At 41.8% G+C, this 16,787-nt stretch overlaps 2 protein-coding genes and 3 non-coding genes across 9 annotated transcripts; 4 read left to right on the top strand and 1 right to left on the bottom strand.

Annotated features, from left to right (window-relative positions):
* The first annotated feature begins 275 nt into the window (after positions 1-275).
* LOC128762703 (serine/threonine-protein phosphatase 2A catalytic subunit beta isoform) lies at positions 276-8,695 on the top strand. Its single transcript, XM_053871134.1, has 8 exons — positions 276-653; positions 2,769-2,807; positions 3,994-4,164; positions 4,590-4,763; positions 4,923-5,012; positions 5,636-5,797; positions 6,171-6,289; positions 7,970-8,695. The coding sequence occupies exons 1-8, from the start codon at positions 552-554 to the stop codon at positions 8,040-8,042; spliced, it is 930 nt and encodes a 309-aa protein (XP_053727109.1). The 5' UTR covers positions 276-551; the 3' UTR covers positions 8,043-8,695.
* Positions 8,696-9,541: 846 nt separating this feature from the next.
* trnag-gcc (transfer RNA glycine (anticodon GCC)) lies at positions 9,542-9,612 on the top strand. Its single transcript has one exon. It is a non-coding gene; the product is annotated as a tRNA-Gly (tRNA).
* Positions 9,613-11,733: 2,121 nt separating this feature from the next.
* On the top strand, positions 11,734-16,681 carry zgc:101664 (uncharacterized protein LOC450064 homolog). Of its 5 annotated transcripts, none has more exons than XM_053870305.1 (3): positions 11,734-11,792; positions 14,555-15,264; positions 15,828-16,681. In XM_053870305.1, exons 2-3 carry the CDS (start codon positions 14,644-14,646, stop codon positions 16,029-16,031), a joined length of 825 nt encoding a protein of 274 aa, XP_053726280.1. In that variant the 5' UTR covers positions 11,734-11,792; positions 14,555-14,643; the 3' UTR covers positions 16,032-16,681. The 5 variants fall into 5 exon arrangements, with proteins under 5 accessions (XP_053726280.1, XP_053726279.1, XP_053726283.1 ...); XM_053870304.1 differs by having other exon boundaries at positions 11,744-11,854; XM_053870308.1 differs by lacking the exon at positions 11,734-11,792 and adding an exon at positions 11,896-12,036.
* Positions 12,195-12,265, top strand: trnag-gcc (transfer RNA glycine (anticodon GCC)). The gene has a single exon. It is a non-coding gene; the product is annotated as a tRNA-Gly (tRNA).
* Positions 12,588-12,659, bottom strand: trnad-guc (transfer RNA aspartic acid (anticodon GUC)). The gene has a single exon. It is a non-coding gene; the product is annotated as a tRNA-Asp (tRNA).
* Positions 16,682-16,787: the final 106 nt, after the last annotated feature.

Raw genomic sequence — 16,787 nt, 5'->3', positions numbered from 1 at the left:
CCTGAAATTAGCATGCAACCTCTTTTATCTAAGAGTCTGGTGATTATAATTGATTTTTTTAACATTTTAAATGTTTTATTTTTTTCGAGACACCTTGGCACGATTTCGTTTTTTTTTTTTTTTTTTTTTTGAGTATTCAATATCAGAGCAGAAGACTTCATACACCAACAAGTTTAACGTGCCTGGCCAACATTTGCAGGGAGATTGAACACTGCGCAGACGCGGGGAGCTGGTGAAATGCCCGGATGTTATTGTAGCTAGCTCTTTTAGCATTTGGGCTAGCCGCTGCGACGCTGCTGCCATCCGCCGCTACGATCTGCCGCATCGGGGACTTTCGACCCTTTCACTCCCCCGAGCGACTCTAGCCTTCGCTTTCAGTCTTAAAATTAACCAGGGTGCTATATCATGATAGAAGTTGAGTGAGTCTGTGATTAGTTTTAGGTTTAATCATTAATTTAGCTGCCGGTTTGGCGGGACTGGATCGGTTTAACAATACGACGTGCTAAAGCTAAATAGGTTAGCGTTGAAACAGGCCAGCTACCGCGGCTGTCATGGAAGACAAATCTTTTACGAAGGAATTAGACCAGTGGATCGAACAGCTAAATGAGTGTAAGCAACTGTCGGAAAACCAAGTGAGGACGCTATGTGAGAAGGTAAGCGCCCCCTTCACGTTTCGGTTTTATTCAGAGGCGGTCGGCCTCGCTCAGTGTGGCCTCAATTGCGAAAGGGGCTCCGACTAAACTCTGGAAGTAAGGTCTTGCTACAGTGCTAGTTCCGACCCACCATTCGTTGATTATTACCACAAGCGGATGTTAATCTCAACATATATATATTTAATTCTATTCATATTTGTCTTCGTTAAAAACCAATGAAGTCTTAATTGCGTTAGTGTGCAGATGGCCAGACATTATGTCCGCATCGGTGACTCCTTATCCAGCACATAGACGTAGCCGCGTTTTCTTGTATTTCGTATAAATCGGCACACATTACGAGTATATCCCCATTAGTAAAAATTGTGCAGTGAATGTAGCACTCGATTTATCACGTTATTGTCATTGCACTTGGTGTACCATGTATTTTGTCCTCGTAATTAGCGCCGCGCCCTGTCCGTATCGATCATTCTGCAAATTGCAGAAACCCGTGATGGTTTGCTCGTCACTCCTGCGCCGCTGTTTGTTCCTGATTCATCAAACTTTATTACCAGGTCATGTTTTACGCTAGGCATAATATTGGTGTATGTAGTTCAGTGTTTTTAAATTGAATGCGTTTATCAGGAATGCGTCCGAGTAAATGGAGAGGCATCACTGCGGTGCTGACGGGCTAATTCAGTGTTGTGTGGCGTCGGGATTGTGTATGCTCATGTTTTAGACCACTAATGGATTTGAAATTAGCTCCATATTTGTTGACACCATCTGAGCCCCAAAGCATGACACTACAAAATGGCAGCGTGTAAATATGTCACGTCATTTAATGTAATAATATCGTAATTGGGTTTATTATTTTGTGTTCACATCGTCAATCATCACATTTTGTTGAAATGGACTGTCAGGTCTTTACAGTTGAACCAAAAGGGTTAAGATCCTAAATTTAAACCCATCATGTTTTGTTTATTGCTCATCGACTGAGTTGTAAATTTGACATTTTTTCCTGGATGTTTCTGAGGTTGCTATCAACTGTATTATGACTGACTAACACTGATGTCAGCGACTGTCTTATCAGCCGTTACATAAATGGTTTGCAAATGTCATTGAATGAATTATTGCAAGGTACATGTGCATGTTCAGGCTGAAAGGGAAAATAAGTTGCAAGAAAATAATTTGAATTGTCAAAAAATAATGTTTTTTTTTATATCTCGTCTAGTTCATCTACTTTTACCAGTTTTATATATTGTATACAGTAACTTCCCATGACTCTTGCAGAGAAGTCGTCTGGTGGTGTGCTTATTTTGTCTCTTTAGCGTATCATGTTCACCTTCCTTCAGTTTTGTGTTGCCTTCATGCATGTTTGCGTGGGTGACCAACATTACAGTCCAGGGCACAGTGGATAGGAAACAGTTTCCACAACACGACAAAGTTGCCCACCTGTTTTAGGTTAATGGTCTTAGCCTGGAGTCTTAAAACATTGCTACGATTATTGGATCCATAAATTCCAGTTGGTTGTTATTTGGATCCAGACGTTTTTTGGAAATGATCGATATTTGTCGATATAGGTCTTATGTTCTTATTGATGATGAACTTTGTTTTAAAAATGAGCCATTTGTTTTGTCACAAAGAAGCTCTGTCCTTCTGTTTTCTTAGAATTTGTTTTTATGCCAAGTCGATTCAAATGAAGATTTCTTCTTAATATGAATTCAGAATATTTTTATTATCAATAAAGGGTTCCACTGACTAGGGATGTGCTTTGGTGGTATCGTGCAAAATTGAACATAAATAATGGCAAGCAATACAGTTCTAAATATTTAAAAAATCTAGTTATAAAAACAAATTGAAGTATGTACATAGTGCTGCAGGTATTGTGATTGTTCATAAATCTGATAACCAAGTGGAAGAAACCATTCTTTTCTCATCCACATTGACCATAGCGTCCAGCCGAAGGGTTGAGGTCTGGTCTGTGACCAGGGTGAGAATGGTCACGCCCTGGTGAGATGGCAGCCTATTGCCAGTCACCTTCTCAGCAGCTTGAGCAATGAGCCAGTTTAAGTGAACGAAAGGTTTGATGCACCGGGTTTACAGGCCTCTTATTTAATTTTTGTCTCATTCTCTCCCCAGGCCAAGGAGATTCTGACCAAGGAGTCGAACGTCCAGGAGGTACAATTTCCCCACATATAATATTGATTTGAAATCTTTGGTGTATTGCCTGTACAGGTTTGATGCAAATGTTTGACAGAATGGATGTGTGACTATTTCACACTTGTATTTGATTATTAAAATGCATTTAATTTATTAATTTTGTCATTTAGTGCATTGATTGCAAAAAACATGTTTTGAACAGATTGTAATGTGAGTTTTCAACAGTATACATAAAAAAATGATAAACCCCCATACAAAATCAGAAGAAATAATTTATTGAAGATACTTTTATGTAATGAGTTTTATGTAAATGGCTTTTTCTTAAAATGGAGCCGTTCCCCCCACTTGCTTCCATCTCATTCTCAACTACACAGAAGTGCAGAGGAATATATTTTACTGCTTGTTGCCACAGAAACAAGGCACTGACCGTGTTTTGTTTTTCTACATCTGTGACGTCACTTTCTGCAAGTGCACAATTGTTGGACTTCAGCACCTACTGTCAGTTTGGTGCTGTAAAATACCTGCTGTTCATAATGGATCCATTGCCAGAGTTTATGTGTGGTTTGTCATAGCAACCAACCATGTTTAACAAACTGAGAAAACATTTATAGACACCTTTTCTGTATGCCTGTGTTTGTACAGTGAGTCGACATTTACCTGAAAGAATTGTGGCATACAGCAAAGTTTCTTATGTGATTGGTCCAAGTACATTTTTGGAGGATCTCTGGGCTGCATAGACCTTTACTTTGCCAATACAGAAAATGGTTTCTCGCAATTTGATTTAATATTAGCCTTGTGAAATTTTAATTGCGGCTGTTATTATCGGGTGGAGGTTGGACTTGAGGGTTTCAATTATAAAACTGGGATGAGGTAAAATATATAAATAAACCCAAAATTAATAAATATAAACAAAGCAATTGTGTATATATTATTGATTCAAAATGGACAGTGTGATGAGTAAATCTGAGATTTATTCCCTTTATTCATCCCACAAGTATGAGAATTACCTAAATTAAAAATAAAATTAATTTGCTGTTCTCGTTGATGAAACCTAATTTCTCAGCATCCGTCTGATGTGATCTTGTTTGACATAATGTGTCAGTAGTTCAAACTGGTGGCGCCAATCACTAGGGGTGCAGTACAGCCTTGATGAATGATGATGCTTGTTGTTTGCTGAGTCACAGCATTGTTATTTAATGTTCAGGTGCGATGCCCGGTGACGGTGTGTGGCGATGTCCATGGTCAGTTCCACGACCTCATGGAGCTGTTTAAGATCGGAGGAAAGTCTCCCGACACCAATTACCTGTTCATGGGGGACTATGTCGACAGAGGCTACTACTCTGTGGAGACGGTCACACTGCTGGTCACATTAAAGGTAAGTGCCAACATTTTCTTCTTTCATCATACATACATACCTACATAGTCAATTAGCCACCTCTGGAGCCCATTAGATCGTTAGAGCGGCTGTGTCCTGTGAGTCATACTGTACATGATTTTAACAGTTGACTCTTGGGTTTGCTTCAAAACCAGAACAGTACCATTTTGAGCCAGTCAGGCTTCTACTCCATCAGACTGCTGCACAAATGACCTGGCACATTGAGCTTACAGCACAGTCTTATCAAAGCCTGCATTCACTAATGTCATGAATATAGTGGCCTATGCTGTCAACAGCATCTTGTCCACATGACTTATTTCAGATTTATTTTTAACTGCTGCCACTATGAATAGCAAAGACATCCTTAGCTGTTTTTTTTAATATGTGGATTACTGTTTTCTCACCACTTTATTGTTGTCGTTCAGGTGCGTTTCCAAGAGCGAATTACTATCCTGCGGGGTAACCATGAGTCACGGCAGATCACACAGGTCTACGGCTTTTACGACGAGTGCCTGAGAAAGTACGGCAATGCTAACGTGTGGAAGTACTTCACAGACCTGTTTGACTACCTGCCGCTTACTGCACTGGTCGATGGACAGGTGAGACTTTCAAGGGAAAATGACATTCGTGCCTCAATTTCCAGAAATGTGAAAAGGATCATCACATGGTCAACTTGCTCATTTTGAGTACTTATTTTTACACCGACTACATACAAGGTGTGTTACATGGTCTTACATACCAATGTTGTTTTGTTGCAGATTTTCTGTCTCCATGGTGGTTTGTCTCCCTCAATAGACACGCTGGATCACATAAGAGCTCTGGACCGTCTACAAGAAGTCCCACATGAGGTAATCACAAACTTGCATTTGAAGCACTTGTGTTTAGGGCGTGGAATCTTCAGGCATCACAGTTCCAATATGTTTGCGATACAAGGGCAATGATTCGATTCATAGCAAATTGTCATTTATGTTTCTTGATATCAATTCTTGATATCTCACTGTATTACCACTCAACTCTTGGTGATTTTAAGAGCAGTAATGTCAGAGGAACAATGCAATGAGTTCAATTATCGTTTATCAAACTACTGGAAATGTGAAAACTCTAAAAGCTCATTAATGTAAATGGGCTGCACAAATATTTTCATGTTCATTGCACTTTATCAGAATCTGATTTATTTGGCCAGTTCCACTAAGATGACTCTCCCGGAATACGTGGTTCTGGAAAAGCAATTGGCACGCTCTTTATTAGATTGCACGCGTCTAGACAATGCTTTAAGTAAAATAAGTTTTACTTCAGAAACTATGAAGAATAGATACAGTAGCACCTTTTTTTATTTACAGTAGCACCATTTTTTAAATTAAATTCCATTTTATTCCGTTTTTAATACAGTGAAGTGAAACTGTGCATGTGGGCGCGATTTATCTGTTTGGATTTCATTGAAACATTTTGTATATTCTCTCTTGCTCCTCAGGGCCCCATGTGTGACCTGCTCTGGTCAGACCCTGATGATCGTGGTGGGTGGGGCATTTCTCCTCGAGGTGCAGGTTACACCTTTGGACAGGACATTTCTGAAACCTTCAACCACGCCAATGGCCTCACCCTGGTGTCCCGGGCTCATCAGCTGGTCATGGAGGTAAAACAAACCTGTGATAAGATCAATTGCCGTTTGTATATGTGTTGCTACTTGAATTTGCCTTTCCAGGGCTGTTATGAGGCAACCAAATCCTCTTGCTTGAAGTAGATGTTTTGACACACGTAGAGATGTGTGAAATCTGCTCTACCTAGGGTCCCACATAGTTTAAAATGTGTTTAAACACTTATAATTAAGAGGGTGACTTTAGTGGAATTCAATGACCTCTGTTAAAGGTTAAAGCAAATAATTGCTCTTATGAGCTTGAAAAGAAAAATAATAAACTAGAGTGGGCGACAGATTAATCACTGTCCGGTGTTTTTCAATTTGTAAGACGTGCCATGTACTCAAAAATTCTCTTGTTTTGTACCTGCAGGGCTACAACTGGGGTCATGACAAGAACGTGGTGACCATTTTTAGTGCTCCTAACTACTGCTACCGCTGTGGAAACCAGGCAGCCATCATGGAGCTGGACGACACCCTCAAATACTCTTTGTAAGTAAATGGTATATGACATGGAGTGAGATTTCGATATTTGGTACACAATACCATTTTGATACTGCAGAGTTGGAACAAATTAGTTTTTATTAACATGATAAACAAACCATATATTCTCAATTCAACAGAGATAATTACTATAACTTACCATAAAATGAAAATACAAATATATAATAAATAATAATTATAATAATAAAATAAATAACCAGTACAAGTGATGGGTATATGATCCTCAAAGAAGTACTACAAAACCCATTTTTATGTTCAATGCCTCCAGATATTTGGGATCATATTTTCGTTGTTTCTCAATCATAGAGTCTTTGGTTTAGTTGTAGGTCGACTTGGCTGTGCTTTGTTCTGCATGTTCATTGGAAGAAAACCTGTTCAACTCACTTTGGCGAGCTAAAGGCTACTTGCCACGGCTGATGCTTATGACAAAGCAAAACGGCCATCATTCATTGAGTGGCGAGCTAAACACGGGTAGCACAGACTAAAGTGACATGCTAGCCACAAACCATCCACGTCGATGTGGACCACCAGCCAGTACAGCATCAGTGTCAGTCATCAGTTTGTGAGGTGAATGGGAGCACCTCCAACCTTTGTGGCCCACTGAATGCACCATATTGCATTAATGTTTATTTCAATCCCTCTAACATCTGCAAACGTGTTGTATGATAATTGTATAACTATTGGCTTTGCTTCTTAATACTGCATACAATTCAGTCAAATTTCTTCTTACATGATTTCTGCCCCTTATTCCCACTTTCGCTATTTTTCAGAACAGTGCTTGTGTGTGAACTTGTGTCTGTGTTCTTTTTCTGTGTGTGTGTTTCACTGTCGGTCTTTCTTGTTCACTTATTTCTCTGATCGTTTGTTTGTTACAGTCTATTTGTGTATGTATGCTGGTGTTTTTCGTGTTTTGGGTGTGTTTTAGTCCTTTTGAGTGTTGCTGACTTTTGGTTACTTCTGATCTATGAGTAATCTAGCAGTTTTTGTGTCAGAGCCATCATGTCTTGCAGGTTTTTTTTATTTCCTTTGTCAGTGACTTCCACATTTATTTTCACTCCAACTATTGCAGTGTATGTTTATTACATTACATTTTATTACATTTTTAATACAGTGAAGTAAAACTGTGCATGTTGGCTCGATTTAGCTGTTTGGATCCCACACCCAAACACTGTATCAGTGCTTGTTTCATTCAAGTAGGCTTCCCATTTGTTCATGATAGACAGCTGTCTTGCTGTTGTCATTTTACTGGGAGCTGTGCATCTATTCTGAAACCTAGAAATTTCAACTCTGATGCTCCATCTAATCTCTTTCCGTTCATTGTCAAGGCAAAGTTACCGTCAACATTTTGATTGGAAATACCATGAATTCAGTGTTATATGGCCAGTTTTTTATTTTCATTTCCATTATTATCAACCTTATAAAAACAATGGTAACATCTAAAAACAACCCTGATGGAAGTGGGCATGGTTATAGTGGTTTTCAGCGTGTTTTTGACAGAAAAAAAATCCATAAAGAAATTGTGTACTTGGTTTTTTCCTTCATCATGTCTGACAGTTTTACTTAAAGACAGTAATATAATAAATGTCAGCAGTCAAGAGACGGTGAAGCATCTGCAGAACTGTGATATTATACTCCTGTCACTGACCTGCTTCCCCTCTGCTTCCACAGTCTTCAGTTTGACCCTGCTCCACGTCGCGGAGAGCCCCATGTGACCAGACGCACTCCTGACTACTTCCTGTGAATGTTGGAAATCACCTCCCGCCAGTCATCCACAAAGTTCCTCCCCTCCCCCTCTCCCCCACCTACTCCATTCTGGATGGCAAGGAAATGATAATGATTTGCTGTACCAGGGAGAATAGAAAACCAATGATTGGCTGATAAAATCCAAGATTTTAACAAAAAGAATGAAACTTGAAGAGAGGCCCTCTACAGTCTAGTTTTCAATATGCTGTCATTAATGCTGTGCTTCTGGGGAAAACATACATCTATGATCTGTTCTTTCTGTTCTTTTTTTGTTTATTACATGTTTGAAAATGAGAATAAAACTACCAACGTGGACCAAATGTGCCATATTCTGATCCTTCGACAACATGTTCAAGCTCAACATTTTTACTGTTTTGTTTTTTTTTTCTTCTTGAGACTAGCACTAAACTCCTTCACACCTGACGTCACCGCCACACACCTCATTGCATATGTGCTTCTTTTTCTGTTGCAAGATCATTTAAAAAAAAAAGACGACAAAATGATGAGGAAAAAATTGAGTTTGCTTTAAGTAGTACAGCTGTCAGTTCTAGCTGTCCAGGCTGCAGCCGGTGGTCATCTCAGCAAGTATATTTACTGTAATTTGAATTAAGACAACAGACGTATGAAATAAAATGTCTTATTGACAACGTACTTGCCTGTGTCTGTGTTTGTTTGCTCGCCAGAGACGGTAACCTGGGATTTTGTGGTGCTGTGGTTGTTTCAAAAATGAAAAATAAATTTGAAGTGTTATCTCAACAAATGGACACGACATGTTCTTCTGCACCAGTTGATCAGCTAATCCCTCAAAATGAAATAAATGTATATCAAATTGTTTCCCTACAATAAACGTATATTTCAAAACTGAACTTTAATGCCCACACTATTCAAATACCAGACAAATCAAATATCTATTTGTGCGCTAAAAACACAGAAAAGCCACAGCTGACGTCTTGGGCACAAGGCCGAATATCTTAGAATGGTTGCAGGCGGCGGCTGCTGGTGTAACGCCTGCGCACAGTATACTTTAAGTTCCAGTGAAAGGAACTTTGAATGCTTCAGGATTGCAAAACATTTTGGACAATTCCATGCTCCCAACCTTGTGGGAACTGGTGTGGGCCCCTTCCAACATGACTGTGCACCAAAAAAGCAAGGAATGGGATGGCACTGAAGTTCATATGTGAGTCAAAGCTGGTTAGCAAATACTTTTGGTCATATAGTATATTTATTTTCAATAGCCATTTAGTCATTGTAATAATCTACACACACTAGTGAATAAAAAAAATTGCAACTCACAACCAGGGGCCCTGCATGCCACTACTCTGAGTGACTTTTGGAATGTTTGTGTAAAAATATTGTATTAAAAGATATAATACATGGTAACCATAATTTAAAAACTACATTGCTACATTTCGATTGTCGTCAACTTCATTGACGATATAACGACAGTCGTATCGCTCGTACATTTAGTGAATGGTCGCGCTCACGACTGACACGGAAGCATTGGTGGTTCAGTGGTAGAATTCTCGCCTGCCACGCGGGAGGCCCGGGTTCGATTCCCGGCCAATGCACACGTTCATTTTTGTTCACTTTCGTGATAGAACGTAAGGGAGTGTTCTTCTGCGCGTGTTCCTGGTCCCACCCACATTTGAGCTTCAATTCATGGAAAGGGTTTTAAAGACGGACTCTGACCTCAGATGTCGATAATTTTCTCACTGTGTGACCAATCAGAATCTTTTTTTAACTTTATTAATCCCAAGGGAAATTGTGTTTGTAACATCCTCTGTACACAACATATCACAATAAATTAAAAATAAATAATATTTGTGCAAAAAAGTGATACAAAAGATCTTAGAAAAACAATGCACAACAAATGCAGTTCAAGAACAGAAAATGTGCCAAAGAACCCTTCATTGTATGTTTTTCGGGGACGAATTGTATGTTTTTATTGCCACAGGAAGAAAGGACCTCCTGTGGCGCTCGGCCTTTGAATTGGGCAGTCTCAGTCTATTGGTCCATGTGCTTTTGTATTGGACCAAGGAGTCGAGTTTCACCCCCACCACATCACCAGCTTTGCGGATGAGTCTGTTAGTGTCCGCCACCGTTAATCTGCTACCCCGGCAAACCACAGTGAACAGAATTGCACTGGACACCACAGACTCATTAAACATCCTCAGCATTGTCCCGCAGACATTGAAGGACCTGAGCCTCCTCAAAAAGTAGAGACGACTCAGACTTTTTGTAAAGGGCCTCAGTGTTCTGAGCCCAGTCCAGTTTATTGTCTATGAGGACCCCAAGATATTTATAGTCCTCGACCATATCTACAATGACCCCCGGATGGAAACAGGGGTTACAGGAGACTTGGTCCTCCTTAAGTCCACCACCACAGCCCTGTACTCCTCACCCTTGCTGATACATCCAACTATGGCAGAGTCAGAGAAGTTCAGAAGGTGGCAAGTTTCTGACCGATAGTTGAAGTCTGTGGTGTAAATGGTGAAGAGAGAACAGTTCCCTGTGGTGCCCCGGTATTACTAACTACTGTGTCCGACACACAGTCCTGCAGGCGCACTTACTGTGGTCTACCCATCAGGTAGTCCATAATCCAGGACACAAGGGGGGCATCGACCTGCATCTCATCGTCAGTTTCACTCCCAGCAGAGCTGGCCTGATGGTATCAAAGGCACTGGAGAAATCAAAGAACATGATTCTCACTGAACTGGCAGGTTGGTCCAGGTGAGTGTAGACCCGGTTCAGCAGGTAGACGATGGCATCTTCTACTCCCAGGTGGGGCTGGAAGGCGAACTGGAGGGGGTCCAGAGATGCTGTGACCATGGGCCGGAGCTGACTAACAATCAGGAGCTCCAGTGTCTTCATGACATGTGATGTCAAAGCCACCAGTCTATAGTCCTTATTTCCCCTGGGATGGGGCGTTTTCGGAACTGGGACCAGGCATGACGTCTTCCACATTATTGGGACACTCTGGAGGCTGAGACTCAGGGTGAAGAGTCGATGCAAAACTCCACCTATCTGGTTGGTGCAGGCTTTGAGCACCCCTGGCCTGACACCATCCGGGCCCGCTGCCTTGCCTTGGTGAAGGGCTCTCAGCTGATTCCTGACTTGGACCACAGTCAGACAAAGTGGTGGATGTGTGGGTGTGTGAGGGTGTGAGCTGGGAGTCCAGTACTTTCACAGGACAGTAGGAGAGGAGGGTGGAGGGGAGGCGTCAGAAGATCCGAGGGCACTGATGGGGCACAGACCGCAGTAGGGATCTTTGTTGTTGATGGTGGGGGGAGGACTGGTGCCTCTGTGTGAATCTGTTGAAAAACACATCCAACTCATTGGCCCTGTTATTGTCTCCCTCAACGACGTTGCTGCTCTTAGGTCTGTCGCCGGTGATGGTTTTCATGCCACTCTGGACCTCCCGCATATTGTTAGTCTGGAGTTTGCATTCCAGCTTCCTCCTGTAGCTTTCCTTGGCCTCCCCGATCTTCAATTTCAGCTCACGCTGAATAATCCTCAGCTCATCCATATTGCCTTCTCTGAAAGCCCTCGTTTTGTTTTTTAAAATGTTTTTGCTCTGTCCTTTGTTACACAGGGTTTGTTGTTAGGGTAACACATCACAGCCCTTGTTGGGTCATTGGAGTCCGCACAGAAATTTATGTAGTCAGTGATCCACCCCGTCAGTCCGTCGACGTCATCTCCATAAGATTACGTCCCAGTCAGTGACCTCGGAGCAGCCCGGCGGTGTCAGGTCGGCCTCCTCAGACCACTTCTGAACAGATCTAGTGATAGCCGACTGCGTCCTCACCAGGGGTACATAGCATGGTGTTAAGTGAACCAGGTTGTGGGTCGATCTCCCCAGGGGAGGGAGAGGTGAAGAGCTGTATGCATCCTTAATATTAGCATACAGCAAGTCCAAAGTCTTCCCCTCCCTGGTTGGACAGTCCACATACTGACTGATGAATGAAATGAAGGCCATCTAAAAGGAAGAAGATGTAGGACGCGAGTTTCATTGCGCATCTTTGTGCCAGCAGTATTTCATCACATTTTCATAGCATTTTATCATTTCTCCATATCTTTAATAAGTTATTAGAATATATATTGGGGTTCTGTTTGACATTGTAATCCACATACCGGGAACACTACTTCGTAAGCATTGGTGGTTCAGTGGTAGAATTCTCGCCTGCCACGCGGGAGGCCCGGGTTCGATTCCCGGCCAATGCACTGTCCTTTTTGTTTTCGACAACGTCTTGATTAATTCATTTCTGTTCTGATTTTTAATGCAAAACGAAACGTTGTAGAGCAACGACAGCGCGTATTTAAAAGTATACCATGAACACATTTTCGGAGTACGCCTCAAGTCCGACGATGTAATAGATCAGTCGTATCGCTTGCGGCGTACCGAATGGGGGCGCTAGCTACATGACATAGGAACAGTGCAAAGGACGTGTGGATCCGTCCGACCGAAAAAAAATACGCATGCTCAGTAATACGGTAGAATCCCATTCCCACTTGGTAAGAAAACTTGAAAGGGAAAAAAGTCTGTCTCCCCGTCGGGGAATCGAACCCCGGTCTCCCGCGTGACAGGCGGGGATACTTACCACTATACTAACGAGGAGATAAGCAACTACGGACGTTTACATGGTTAAGGATCTGTAATTCGAATGCGTCGTTCAGAATATTATTTTCGCTTGTACACAAACACATGTGAACATCAATTTTCTATTGTCTAATGGGGCGCCCTCTACTGACCAGCCACCACTGTATTATGCCAGTATCGTTGTGAAGAGGCTTTCGGAGAGACAGCAGAGGTCACTCCACACCAGCCGATGGCGGTAATACACCAAAAACACTTTGCCCACCGACGCAAAATACGAAGAAGACAGATTCGCCAAAGAAGAAGAATCCGGCGATTTTCGTGATTTTTTCGGGAACCAGATTCAAAAGCTTTGAGTGACTCGCGGTTCGTATTCTTGTCAGTATTGTTTCATGCCCTCTGTCTGGCTTACAACACCGATTTTGACCGGGTTGACAGCCTGACTCTGAAACACTCTGTTTTCTGCAGTTGTTGAAGCTACGTTTAGCTCTGATGTGCTAATGCTAAAATTACAAATCAGGGTCAATAGCGACACGAACAGCCGGTTATCAGTAACCGTTCTTTGTATTTCTAAAATCGATACACAAATGATTTTATAAATGAACATCAGACCTTTGCGTGAGCGAACTGGATTTGAGTGTGTTGATTGAAGTGGATATACTCGAGTACTTGTACTAATGCCCTGAATGAAGCTCTTACTTCCTGTCTTGATGTTAACAGATGTCACAGTCAAATCACAGTGACTTTTATTGCCTGAGGATGGAGCAGTTCTTACATTATATTAGACCAGATGACTTTTATTAGTCCCACAGTGGGGGATTGTGTCTATCATTGGAATCTGCCTCAAATCAATATGGATTTTGTGTTTAATTCTGGTTAAAAATCAGCTACACCGCTCAGATCTGTGTCACGTCAGCAGGCTGGTCTTGGTGGAGTGAACTCCAGCTGCATGTGCAACAACGGACGTTATGAGGGAGGGAGGTAATATCTCTACAGAAACAGTGCGTCTGAAATCAGGAGATAGGGCCCTATCCTATAGGGCCGATGTATAGATTGTCTCATAAATGCAGGCGAATGACTATGTTCAATGTTCCCTCCAAATGATCAGAAACATAATGCAGAATGTTGAGATGTAAATCATACCAAACAATTGTGTGTTGTCTTGCTGTAGACTGGTATTCCTCTAAAATCTGGAGTTATAAGTGGATGAAGGAACAATGGACTCTATATTTCTTGAGAAAGGCTGTTCATCTAGCTCGGTGAAATTACAGATTATTTCGTGGGTAATTTGACAGGGTGCTGCTGAGGAACCAGCGGTCTCATTCTCATTAGCCCAGAAAACTCTCCGTGCTCTATGAAGTGCTGGCGCTCTAAATGGCGTGTTTAATCTGAAGACGCTTCCCTGCGCAGCAGTTTCCCGTGCATATGGTGCAGGATGCAAACTTTGGGGGTAGTGAATTTTGACCAGTGAAGAAAAAAGTAGAAGCTCATTTCTGAATGCTATTCTTCCTGCCAATACTTGTAAAAGGATTTGTTACAGGAACAGTAGATTTATTTAGGTTGCTTATTTTTTTGTGGGAACCTTTAACTGGATTTGTAAAATCTGGAGAAATATATTTTTTTAAAACACCAGATTCTCTGACATGCACATGTTAAATTTAAGGGCACCACTCAGAATATAATTTACTGAATTACTTTAAAATGCTGTTTCATAATGGGTTGACTCAGATTCAGATTTTAATTTTAATGAGGCTTGAAATGGATTGTTTGGGGACAGGTATTGACCTGCTGATATATGGAATTTGCCCTGGAATGCGTTGCTGAATGAAATGTATCATTTCTATACTTGTTTTATTTTGTTGCATTGAACTACTTCATTCAAATATAAATATTGACATACATATGCTTTGTTGCAGGTGGCCCTGTGCTCAGTTACCGGTAACTGGTGGATGGATGGATGGAAGAGGTATTGGAGAAGTTGATGCTGTAGGTCCTGTGACTTTGCATGGAGGATGTGGTCCTGCACTATCGTCCCGGAGCTGCAGAGGACCTTGGTGCTCTGTTGGAAAGGACGGAGAGGCTTCTCCAGCCATTCCCTTGTCGTTCTACACCTATTTTCACACCTTGGTTCCCCACAGACAGACAGCTGCCCATCAGACCTGCAAAGCCTGCTCCTATAATCTCCATCGATGACAGGTGCTCTCCACTGTTCACTCACAGAAATGAAGACATAACTGGAGCTCCACCCGAGAAGATAAGAGAGTCAGCCTCTCCGGACTGCCAAAATCAAGAGCCTTCTCGTGGGGGTGCATTACACCAAAACCCTGTTGATAGCAAGACACCCGAAAATAGAGCTTGTTTTGCGGAAAGACATTCTCCTTCAGTACATTTTTGGAAAGAACAGAATATTGCACCATTGTCCTTTGGGAAACACGATGAAGCCCTCTCTGTCAGGCAAAAAAGGTCATGGATCATCTTCACACACAAGCATGGCGATCTTCCGAGTTCAAAGCACCTCTCCAAACACTTCCGTCACATGGTGTCCACACATAGGCTCCACCTCTGTCAAAGAGCCAAGTGGATTATCAAGAAGTGCAATTGTGGCTCATCACAAGACATTGAAAAGGTAAAACACGGTTATCAAATCGAGTTTGTCCTAGATAATCCCAGGTCATGGAATGAAGTGAAAATGGACCCAATGCATGCATTCCAGCTCACGCCCTCAGTGGCTGCTCACTTTAACTTGCAGTGCCCTGCTTTTTAATGCTTTACACGGCTTGTTAAATCAACACAGAGTAATTATCAACTAAAGAACCAAAAGCCCATGAGAGCGTTTGTGTCGAGCAGATGGGAATATAAAAGCTGTCTTGTCAGCAATGTTTGCTTTAATCCGTGTTTTCACTAAACATTGTTGGTGTTTATGTTTTGGCCTCTGTGGCTCTTATCTGTCAGTTTTTCCACTAACCTCAGGAAATGGTTTTATCTCATCATCGTGCACTGCATCATCTGACGCATGGCTGTCATAGATGTGGCCTTATTATTGGATTCCTTTCATAACTGACTTCACATAAACTTAACACTCTAACTAGATCATCTCAGCAGTCTTCTGACTGCTCTGGGAAATACGTTAAAATGTCATCATCTACCTCTTCTGTCTTTATTTATGTGCCACTGTCCATGTCCTCGCAGGTGTGGAAGGTTGTCAGCAGATCTGCCCAGCGCTGCAGGTTACCTACATGTCACGCCAACTTCCAGAGACAGTTACAAGAGATCTGGGTGTACTGTGACGTTCTTGATGCAGAGCTGGTGGGGTCCTTCCTTAAAGAGCATCTGCAGCTTTCGGGAGAAATCAAATTGTGTGTGCACAAAATAGGAAACATCTACAGCATGTAGAAGAGTGAAGAGGCGCAGTGAAAACTATCAAGCAACCGACAACCCAACATATTTCAACCTGGACTTGCCTCTGGATGTGAACCAATGTGCTATATATATATATGTGTCACTGGCTGCTACTTCTGGATAAATGCACCCATTGAGTCACATGCCAAATCATAGAGAGACAGCTGTGCTTCTGTGGGCACTGGGCTTGATTCCCACCTGCTAAGCCATTTTGCTGTATTCCGTGGAACGGCCTTGTGTAGTATGTCTCTGCAGCTATGAGGGTATCTGGAGAGTTGTTCCTGGCAGTTTCTTGCAGAAATCCACAAGGACAATGGCAATAAACACGCAGTTATTGCTGCTATGTTTTTTAGTAGAGCGTGGATGACAAAAGCATCCAATAAAATGTTATGATCATGAAATTGGGCAGCCAAATGTACATGGAAGATATGACGGGAGGATTACTAATTGATCCCAATCCAAGCCTCGTTTATTACAAATATGTGTGGTTGTGTGTTATTTCTAAAAGTGCTCCTGAGATGGGTGGCATGAATGTTTTAAGAAATGTCTATTATTGATGTGAAAAGGGAGGTGTATTCCTTTTGTCAGGCTGTTTTTCGAATCTGTTAATTATAAATGATTTTGAAGATGGCGTTTGTTTTTTCCGTCTGGTGCAAATAAAGCAGCTGAATGAGACGTCTGGCTGAGACGTACAGTTTGTTCCAGAAAAGAGCTGCAGTGGGAGTCACATGATGCGTTTGTATAAGCGCC

Source organism: Synchiropus splendidus, chromosome 7 (assembly GCF_027744825.2).
Source record: "Synchiropus splendidus isolate RoL2022-P1 chromosome 7, RoL_Sspl_1.0, whole genome shotgun sequence".
NCBI lineage: Eukaryota > Metazoa > Chordata > Actinopteri > Syngnathiformes > Callionymidae > Synchiropus > Synchiropus splendidus.
Note: the sequence above shows the minus strand (reverse complement) of the source record. Positions and strands in the feature narration are given on the sequence as shown.

Bases quoted from the DNA above. Each gene is read 5' to 3' on its own strand.
- LOC128762703 (XM_053871134.1), top strand. From the start codon at position 552: ATGGAAGACAAATCTTTTACGAAGGAATTAGACCAGTGGATCGAACAG. The intron at 654-2,768 runs GTAAGCGCCCCC...TTCTCTCCCCAG, and splicing joins TGAGGACGCTATGTGAGAAG to GCCAAGGAGATTCTGACCAA. The intron at 5,798-6,170 runs GTAAAACAAACC...TTGTACCTGCAG, and splicing joins CTCATCAGCTGGTCATGGAG to GGCTACAACTGGGGTCATGA.
- zgc:101664 (XM_053870305.1), top strand. From the start codon at position 14,644: ATGGAGGATGTGGTCCTGCACTATCGTCCCGGAGCTGCAGAGGACCTT. The intron at 15,265-15,827 runs GTAAAACACGGT...ATGTCCTCGCAG, and splicing joins CATCACAAGACATTGAAAAG to GTGTGGAAGGTTGTCAGCAG.